This window comes from Scleropages formosus, chromosome 2, assembly GCF_900964775.1.
Source record: "Scleropages formosus chromosome 2, fSclFor1.1, whole genome shotgun sequence".
Taxonomy (NCBI): Eukaryota; Metazoa; Chordata; class Actinopteri; order Osteoglossiformes; family Osteoglossidae; genus Scleropages; species Scleropages formosus.
The window spans coordinates 22,581,041-22,591,675 of record NC_041807.1 but is presented as its reverse complement, the minus strand read 5'-3'; the positions used below and the strand labels follow the sequence as shown (position 1 = coordinate 22,591,675).

The window sequence follows — 10,635 nt, the reverse complement described above, 5'->3', positions numbered from 1 at the left end:
CTCAGTATTCTAAAAGTCATAGAAAATCAGATATAGATGTTAGTATTATAACCATGACTTTTGAAAATGTTCATTCAGTTGATGTGCATTTATTCAGCTGTAGTGAGGGGCCCTGCTATTGTACCATAAAGAGAGGTGCTGAAACACAACCAGTTCAGTTAACATTTCATTGCATTAAGTATGTAGCAAATGTACTGTATCGGAGGCATATTTCCCTTTGGATAAAAAGCATCTGCTGAGGAGCTAAATTGTCACAATAATAATGATCTCATCATGTGTGCGATGGCCGTGTGAGTCACTTCGAATAGGAGCATCTGTTAAACCAGCGTATGATTTGTGGATCTGTTTACTTTCCTGCTCCAGCCAGTCTGTAGGGATGTTTCAGAAATGCTTCACAGGCATACAGAAGAACTGCTGCTTTTCCCACAGGGCACTTTTTCATGCATTTCTCCCCTCCTCCTCACAGTGACGCTCGGTTCTCTCTAGGCTTTCTCATGTCTGTTGCCCAGCGTCCAACTCTCTCACGTCCCTCACTGTCGTTTTGCTTTTCGACGAGGTTCCCCATCTGCTGACCACACGGGAGGATTGATGTATACAGGTCAACACCGATGAGCTGGGAGGCGCACGGGTGAGCGACACCACTTCTCGACAGGGCTGCGACCTGCCTTCTGGTTTACTCTTTCTGACCCTTCTTTTTTAGGTATTTTCTACTGGCAGGTTGGCATGGTCCTCTCCTACCTTCCAGGTGTGGGAACCTCATTTTCATTTTAGGCATGTGTGATAAATAAAGGGAAAATCAATTAAACTTGTATTCAGTAGTTTTTTCTAACACAATCGAGTAGTTCAGAGATACCAGTGGACCTGAAACACATGTTTTTAAACTACCAAAGGAATCCAGAGCACCTGGAGGTAACCCATGCTTATTATTATTATTGTTGTTGTTGTAATTAATAATAGTAATAATAATATTTCCTGCCTATAGGAAAAAAATTGACCCATCACATTAAGCCAGATGACAAGCAGTTCTGCATTATGCAAACCATATATAGTACAGCAGTTCCCACAGTAGTTTTACAGAGCTGACATTTTACATCATTATCTCCGGAAGACAAAATGATCATGTCGATGATCAAAATGCCACACTTAATCTGCCCTGACCCGCATCGGACTGAGGATAAACTGGCCTGACGTACTGACACAACATGGACATCTCACATAAGCTGTGTGAATTTCATGAAAAGCTCTTTAATGTGTTACATACAGTTGCGTAAGTGAAGTGCGCACATATTAAGGTGGTGCAATCTGATCTGCACAAGTAGTGAGGTGGTAAAAAAGACAAAGGTAAGGATTTCACCTAAGGGCCGACATTTATATGTGACCCAAGATTTCTGTGCTGCTTTATAATTCTTATTCCTGTTTGAAAATGAGTCCTTTCACGTATAATTTCCATGGGTCTGTGCACTGATAAAGCATTATGCATTTTGCTCATTTATTTGTTTATGCTTCAGTGCAGTCAAAATGGGATTCAGCATTTAATCTGCAAAAGCAAAATGTAATCTGTCATTAGTTGAGGGTGTACTTCCTGAAATCACCTGCAGGGGGAGAAAGATATCCTCACATGGCTGTGGGTTCAAGAGTTACAATTCATTCACTCAGCCATCCATTAACAGCAACCACTTGTCCTAATGCAGGGTCGTGGTGGTCCGGAGCTTAGCCCAGGAGCCTAGGATGCGAGACAGAGCACACCCCGGATGAATGAACATACCAGTTCATTTCGGCATCGGACTCACTATATGCAAAACCAAATCTCGTGCAGTAGACCAATTATAACAATAGCAGTTCCAGATAAGAGAGCCTTTATTTATATGTTCTGATTTAAAATTTGACACCAGAACCAAGTGTACAGCACCCCAAATAAGTCCATTTGCTCTCTTAGTCAAATATGACAGAATGACTCAGAGCTGAGCCTTATTCATCCTTCAGTGTTCCAGAAGGACAGAGGGAACTGAAATGACAGAGGTGGGGGAGGTGAAAGCAGCCACAGTTAAATTATTATAGGAATAACATACTGCTAATACTGTGAAAATTGTCGTATAATACATGCTCTGAGTGTTAAGGCAATTTCAGATGAGGTTATTCATTCATCAGCATGCCTTATTTGTGCGTGCTGATCTGCATACGCAACTCCTAGTGGGGTTGAGACATACTAAGCAGTGTCGAGGACAACGCACTCAAACCTCTCCAGTCCACTTGTTCACAAGTAGGGTTGACAGAGGCTTAGATAACACAGCTGGAGTGTGTGAGGATGCATGATCAAAGAACTACATTTCCCATGAGCACTGTGGAAACAAATTGTAATTATCTAGGAGCATGGAAACTTGACAGGCTTTGGGGAGACAAAGCATGTAGACAATAGTTATCAAAGGAGACACTAGGCTTTCCTGAACGCTTGGGAGGATCCCCCCCCACCTTGGTTATGCTCTTGGAATAATCTACATCTCTCAGATGAAAACTTCAAGGCTGCAATCACATACATCACCTTTAATTCACAGCAGAATGACAGATATTGGGCAATAACAATATTGAAATTAATTTGATTTAAAGCAGCGTGGTGCCATAGCACATAGTGTGGGTGTCTTCCGGAGCCTGGGCTGTGCAACTGGACGGGAGTACAAAGCTGGGCTAAGTATGCGTGGAGTTTTAATGTTCTTTTATTGTTTAGCATTGGGTCTCCTCCCACAGTCCGAAGACGTGTATCAGGTGGACTGGTGATTTTGTGTATGAGCGTGTGTGATAGCTTTGCAATGCACTGACATACCGTCCAGGATGTACCCCTACTTGGCCTGGTATTCCAGACCTCTGCGATCCTGACTTGGGATAAACAATTGATAGTGACTAATTTTAATGTTATTTTACATTATTCTACAGTATTATTTTACACCACTTGTGTAATATTTTGACTATAAGGGAGTTCAATAGGTCTTTTTCAAGGTCCAAGAGGTTTCTTCAAACCTCGTGACTGAGCACTTGGACAGAACAAAGTCCTGTTGGGCTGGAAGCTTCAAGGACCTACTGTAAAGCCGTGGTCTTTATTCGCACTCTGTTCCAAGTGGTAAAACAGAGGTTTCAGTCAGTCCCGTAGGTGTACCCAACAGCGAGATACTCATGGTCCTCACCTCACACGAGAGAGCTCTAACCCCAAGCGTGACACCTCACCAAGACACTGTGATGGAGGGGTTAGAGCTTTTTTGGGGATTTTATTCCTTTAGTTAATTTTTTGCACCTCAACACCGAGACAGTAAGTGACATAGCTTTCAGGGCTGTCGGGTTCAAATCCCCTCTCCTCCTAAAAGTACCCTTAATCAAGGTACTTACCATGAACTGACATCATAAATATTACCCAGTTCAGATAACTGCAAGCACCAGAATGAACAAACCTTACATTACAAGTTACACACACATCGGCTGAAACCACTTGTCCCAGGCAGGGAACCAGAGCCTAACCCGGCAACACAGGGTATAAGGCTGGAGGGGGAGGGGACACACCCAGGACGGGACGCCAGTCCGCTGCAAGGCACCCCAAGCGGGACTCGAACCCCAGACCCACCAGAGAGCAGGACTCGGTCAAACTCGGTGCCCCACCTCACATTGCAAGTCACTTTGGACAAAGTTGCCAGATAAATAACAAATAAATAATAGACAACTATTAAACAAATTAAGAGCACACCCTGTCTAAATCACAGGTGTTCTGACCCTCACGCTTTTCACACAGCGAACAAGGTGAACTGCCATCATAGATGACGACTGCAGGGCCCATTTCTGTATCCTGTCACCCCCTGTGCCAAACCCACTCAACACACGCACATGGATGCACCAGTGATTGGACCCCACGCTCGGAGCTGTGAGGCATCAGGACCAAAAAAAAAAAACACATTTGTGCTTTGTCGTGGAGTCTGATTGGTGTTTTCCAGTTGCTGATGATAGGCCAGAGGGGCCCATTCTACATTCGGCCCCACATCAGTGGTTCAACATTGAAATTTGTCAGCACCCTGTAATCAGTCTGAAAGCGCCTGGGACAAAGACCCTCTTGGCTGTTTTCAATGTGCGACAAGGTTTCTTCCCATTTTCAGCAGAAACAATATGGATAGAAGCAGTTAACCTGTTTATTAAATATTACAAGTAACAATTTTTTCTAAATTATTTTAAACATCAGTAATTAAAAATGTCTACATGGGCAGAGACCTCTCCTGCATCACGGTTAAATAGAAATATTTATTTAAATTCCCAACTAATTCTAGTTAAACAAAATATATTTCTAAAGAATTGCTTAAAAAGACTAAAAAAGAACAGTGGGAATGGAATTTGTTTCTATGCCCTTTTTTGTTTTGGATCTATCTGTATATGGAAACATTGCAGCAGTAAACAGTGTAGCATCTAATTAAATCTTTGCTTTTGAGAAGCATTGACAGGAGGTTTTCAGTCTGTTCAGCCATCTATCATACCATACCTTGTGTGTCCTCCCATCTATTAACCACTTCCATCAACCTGTTTATTCTTCTGTCTTTTGTCCATCTATTCATCAATCCATTCATCATTCCCTCAGTCTATTTGTCCATCCATCTTTGAGCCCCTCCTTCTATCCATCCATCCATCCATCCATCCATGCATTCATCCCTCCATCAATCTGTCAGTCTTTCTATCCATCCATTAATCTGTTAGTCCATTCATCCATCGATCAACCATCCGTCCATGCATTTCATTAACCATTAATCCAATACAGAGTAGCACTGGTCCATATCCTACAAGTGTTTTTTTAAACTTGTTTTTACTTTTATGTACCACAATGGACTTCCAATGATCCCTTCATGTTTTCATAGCTTCAATACCTTAATTTGGCTTCATATCACTGACTGGCAGGGTGTGGAAATACCATATTTACACCAATGATATAAAAGCAGTTTTCTTCAGGAATAAGCAACACAGCAATTCAAACATTACAGCAAAAAGACCTTTATTACAATATGCCCAAAAAAAGTTCAAATTTCCAATATCACAAGATCATCGAAACCAGAGTACTAAAAGCAAAAAAGTCTACAGGGACATGGTGGGGGGTTCAAGGGACTAATAATGGAACGAAAGAGAACTTCTACTTGGCTTTCTGGGGTTTCATGGGGCATGATGGAAGGGCTACCTGTCCATCAGCATACCTGGTGGAGCTGGACATTATTCATGGGTTGACTGAAGAGTAGAGAGGGGTCCTGCTCTCCTATGGGGACATGGGGGAAATGGAGTAAGTGGCACATAGGGGTCAGTGAGATGAGGAGGAAAGGTCAGGGATGGGAGGTATCAGCAAAGGGAGCTGATCTCGCTCTTGCTGCAGCCCCACTTGCAGCACGCGTTGGAGAGCCCCACGACCACATCGCGACCTTTGCGGTCAGATGTGCGCAGGGCCTCCAGCACCTCCTCCGAGATGAGGGAGCGCGCAGGTCGGACGAAAGCAGCCCCGTCGCGGCTCTCCCCAGCCCAGGCTGGAGCTTCTGCTTCTGGACGCTGCTGGGAGGTCAGTCCAAGGATGGCGTTTTGGCTCCAGTTCTCTGAGGCCTCATTGTTGCGGGAAGCAAAAGGGTCCTGAGTGAAGTCATCTGGAACACACGGTTGTCAGTGCTTAACCGCAGGCTTAAAAAGCGGTTATTATCATCATCATCAGTATTATTATATCAGTGGAGCTCTGCAAAGACGTCACCATGGAGGGACAGGGAATAAACAAACTAACACAATGGGATCAGTTGAAAGTTGTTGAGGACTCTTCCAACAGGTAGTTTCATAGGAGAATAAACATTTTTCCATTTGTCCCTTTTATTAGAAGCCAAAGAAGGATCATATTGATTATGTCTATCATAGAAGCACAGGGTGAGAAGCATGGTACACCCTGGATGGGACACCAGCCCATCACAAGGCAATCACACATACTGCAGATCATTTAGTGTCACCACTTAACTAGAACCACATGTCTTTGGACTGTGGAAGGAAACCAGAGCATGTGGAAGAAATCCATGTGAACAGAGAGAGCAAAGTGTGTGCAAAGTGTATTCAGACTCAGCTGGGTTTGAACTCACATCCAAACCCACAGCCCAGATGACATGTGGCACCAGCGCTTCCTGCTGCACCACAGCGTCACCCCAGATAATGAACACGGATGTCAAAAGGGGAGACACGTCCAGTTCAAGAGAACTCAAAATCAGACTGACCTTGTACCGAAAGAGACATAGAAATGGTTGATAAAAACGGAGAAGAGGAAAAGCAGGGACGGATGAGAAGAGAGTCGGGCAAATACACGGCATGAGAGACAGAGACACCAAGGGGCACAGACAATCCCTTCGCCTTACCCGCTCTATCGGCAGCCCGTCTCCAGCGCGACCCCCCGCAGGTGAAGATGACGGCACGGATGAACTCGCGGCCGCACAGCTTGACCCCGTAGGCCGGATGGCCCTCCGTGGCCTCCGCACCAGCGATCAGCAGGCACACGGCCAGAACTGCAGCTTTCCACATGGTTGCCCGGCGGGGGGGACAGCAGCGTAGACACCGAGCGAGTCAGCGACGGCCCTGGGAGACAGATGAAAAGCAATGAGTTGGTGGCTCGTAGCTTGAGGGTCTTGTAGTTCTCCGTCAATGTTTCTGATACAGCTCTGGGTCTCACTGGCCCTCAGGCCCCTCTTATATAGGAGTTCGGTGGCCCTGCTTGGATGACGCATGACCTGTGCACAGAGATTTCTGGGCGAGATAGAAGCAGAGACCTTTCCAAAGACAATGTGGGGACCAAAGGTGTCATAATTAACTGCATGTCCACGGGCCAGCGATGTCGTGGTGCATGTAATCTGATTGCAGGTGCCCTTTGCAACACCTGAACTCCCTACTGCTGTCCTCCACATCCACTGGATTCTCCATCATTCCATTGCTCTACATCTTCATGCATACTTTTCTATAGGAGCCAAGGATACACGTATACTAATGAATTACTTACACATATTAATATAATCGATTAGCAATAATTTACTCATTTACAAAGCTGAGCAATTTTACTGATTGATAATTATCATTTCATGGTAGAGGATACTATAGTAGGAGGTAGGAGTCAAATCTGGGTCCATTTAACTACAGCGTAGGCTTATTGACCACCTTGTTACCTGCTTTAAAAAAAATATATATATATATATACACACATCAGGGGCTGCGGTGGCGCAGTGGGTTGGACCACGGTCCTGCTTTCCGGTGGGTCTGGGGTTCGAGTCCCGCTTGGGGTGCCTTGCGACGGACTGGCGTCCCGTCCTGGGTGTGTTCCCTCCCCCTCCGGCCTTACGCCCTGTGTTGCCGGGTAGGCTCTGGTTCCCCGTGACCCCGTATGGGACTAGAGGTTCTGAAGGTGTGTGTGTGTGTGTATATATATATATATATACACACACACATACAACGCAGTCACACTTTCCTATTTATACTCTCAGGCAAAGATTTGTCTCGGAAGTACAAACATTCTATGTGACAGGGTAATGACATGTGGTCTGCATTGATAAGTAGCCACAGTAACTCTATACTGATAAGTAACTGATGGTTTAGCAATAAGGTTCAAGAAACTGAACCCCAAGCAGTAAACTGAAACCAGGGCTCTACAACAAAGAGTTGTATTTGAACACGGGTTTTTACATTTATTTATTGATTTAACTTACGTTTTTCTCCAAAACATTTTACAGTGATGGTACTGACAATGATTTTCCCTTTTATATAGCTGGGAAATTTTTACTTTATCAGTTCCCAGTTCCTTACTGGGGCTTACTGCAGGAGGATGGATTCGGACCTGGGTCCTTTGATTCAAAAGGCAGTGGCTTGAATCTGCGTGAAATTTTCTGCCCCCACATCAGTAGATGCACTGCCCGGTCAGTGGTCATACAACGGGGAAGCCGTCAAATGCCAGAGGCACCACCTAGATGGGGATGTGGTTCAGTGCCAAGTAGGGAAAGGAGCGGAGCATTCCTAGAAACCCTGCAATTTGAATGACAGGAAAGGTGTGAGCTGTTTGCAGTGTTGGCTTGTAACCGGAAGGCTGCTAAAGGGTCACATCCCTTGTACTTTTCATAAGAACTTAGCAAAAATGTGAAAATCCATTTAAAATCCTCTGTCCCTCAGAACTGCTGGATCTATTTTCACCAGTCAAGAACCACATCTCTTGCAGACCAGCTTCTCTGCTGAACTCCATAATTTGCACAGCATTATCTGTCACAAGGACTTTTATGCTTCAATGTTACGTGCAGCTACTTGCGTAATATGTACAATGTCTGTATTTGTAACTTTATTGGTGAAATGCACTTTTGTTTGCTCTGCATTGTTTTTCACTTTGAGGAAAACCTCTGCTAAATTAGTAAATGTGCACATAAATGTAGAATCAGGTGACGGACACTCTGGTAAAACTGCGAGTCCATTTACCTCTGGAAGAGAGTGTAAAATTTGCTTGATTGCTCTGACTGGTTAAATAAAGGCATTATTCAGTAACGTGGATCAAAAACCCTCATATGCACCAACTTAGGGTTAAGGTTAGGGTTAGGGTTAGTTAAGGATCTTTGGCCTCCTTGAAGCCAAAGCAGCACTTTCCCTAGCAGCCTCACCTCGTGTTACCTCTTGTTCTGCTCTGTTCGGGAGTGACGCATCAGGGGAGTCGAGCGATGTCAAGACAGCCATTGTGCCCCATCCTCCACGAGGTGGGTAGGGAGAAGAAAAGAGAGAGAGCGGGTGACATTTCAATGCACCGATAACAGGGCATGTGCATCACCAGTGAAGCACCGAAATGGAGCCTGAGTCCTATCTGCGAGCAAGCAGCCCGGGGCGCCTCACCTTGCAAGTGACAAAGCCACCTTAACTGATGCTGTGACATGCACCCCCTGGCATTTCTGCACAATGTTCACCCCGTCACTGTGCAGAAGCAATCAGTGGGCAGCTGAAGAGATTCGCGCTTTTCGAGCACGATGGATTCATAACCATCATGAGTAATTGGGCAAATTAAGCAATTCGTAATAGTGACGTGTGGAAAAAATAAGTGTAGGTCAGGGGATTGATGGCAGGCCTTCTGTATGAATGGAACCTCAAAGCGTCAATTCGGGAGCCTGACCATTGCTGGGTGTTTTTTAAAAGACAGGATGGCAGCAATGGAGAAAATTAAGAATAGGACATTGAATTCACCTTGCTCCGAGTAAAGCCATCTAGAGTTCGGACTCAAGGCACTCGACTGAACACCAGTACTTCCGGATGTGTGAACGCCAGGATTCTACAGCCGCTACAATATAGTTCAGACCGATGATCATACTCTGGTCACTACACAGACCGCAGGCTGCAATAACATACATATCTAAAGTTAAATTGTGTAAGGATTTTGCTTTGTATTATGAATGTGTACTGTTTGGGTTCTTCCATTTTCATAAGCACACAGAGAAACAGGCTTATATCATTAATTTATTAATCATTTTGGCAAAATATCATATACACAGGTCAAAATTTGCTAATAAAAAGCCTATATTTTCTGTTTTTCTTAAAGAAGTTAAGCAGTGCATTGACACCATCAGGAATGTGATAATAAGAAGGCTATTAAGACTGTTTCTTATTGTGATATTTTTAAGGTCTTGATGTAATATTTGGTTATTGGAGTGTTTTATAATTTCCTTTGTTTTTTTTTTTTTTTTTTTTTTTAAAAATTCCCCCTGGCTAGGTTGACTATTCTGAATTAATGTTCTGGTATTGTGTGTGATTTTTTTCATAATAATAATTAAAAAAAAACATATCTAAAGTCAGATCGTTGCTCGTTTTTAAGATTGTTTTGATGACTGTCTTGCAGCAGTGGGTCTAATTTGTGCCATCCAGGGTGTACTCTGCTTCGTGCGATGTGCTCCGGTCTTGGATCCAGACCACCGTAACTTTGGACAAGTGGTTGATAATAATGGAAAAATATAAAATATAAATGTTCTGCAGTAGATGTTCTAATGTAAAAAAATAAAATCCCAGAAAACCTTAAATTTATGGAAGATGGAGAGAATGTTATCGTTACGTGATTAATTAGATTAATAGCTGTCAAAGCTCACATTTGCATAGTATTAAAGCATAAAACCCCTACAGTAGCAAGAGATACACAAATACAGGTTTCCAGTGCAGTGGCAGGGTCTCTTTCACAGCAGTCAAGTTTTAAAGAGGTGTATGAGTATACATTTTAATAGAGAGACTCTGACTGCAAATTAGAATATTTTCCTCTGCAAAACGTACAACTTAAAGATAAACACAGTAATTTCGGTGTGTTAATTTGTATTCATTTCTTTATTATTTACCATAAAAGTACTGAACAAGATTGATATTCGCAACTTTCTCATCCAAAAGGAACACAGTAAATTAACTGACAATACACGTTGTGTGTTGAGTGAATGAATCTTGTAAACGCGTAGCTTCAAATGTAACTTTCAGTAAAATCACGTGTTAAGTGGAAATTATCCACTCAACAAAATTAAAAGGGATGTAATTAAAATGTATATGTGATGTAATTAAAATGATGGAAGTCCAAGAGAACAAAACCAGCCAATAAACATATAAGAAAAATGTATTTATTAT

The 10,635-nt window shown here is 43.2% G+C and overlaps 1 protein-coding gene across 1 annotated transcript; it reads right to left on the bottom strand.

Moving 5' to 3' along the window:
- Positions 1-5,346: 5,346 nt before the first annotated feature.
- rln3b (relaxin 3b) lies at positions 5,347-6,549 on the bottom strand. Its single transcript, XM_018761386.1, has 2 exons — positions 6,387-6,549; positions 5,347-5,642 (listed from the first exon to the last, which is right to left on the bottom strand). Exons 1-2 carry the CDS (start codon positions 6,547-6,549, stop codon positions 5,347-5,349), a joined length of 459 nt encoding a protein of 152 aa, XP_018616902.1.
- Positions 6,550-10,635: the final 4,086 nt, after the last annotated feature.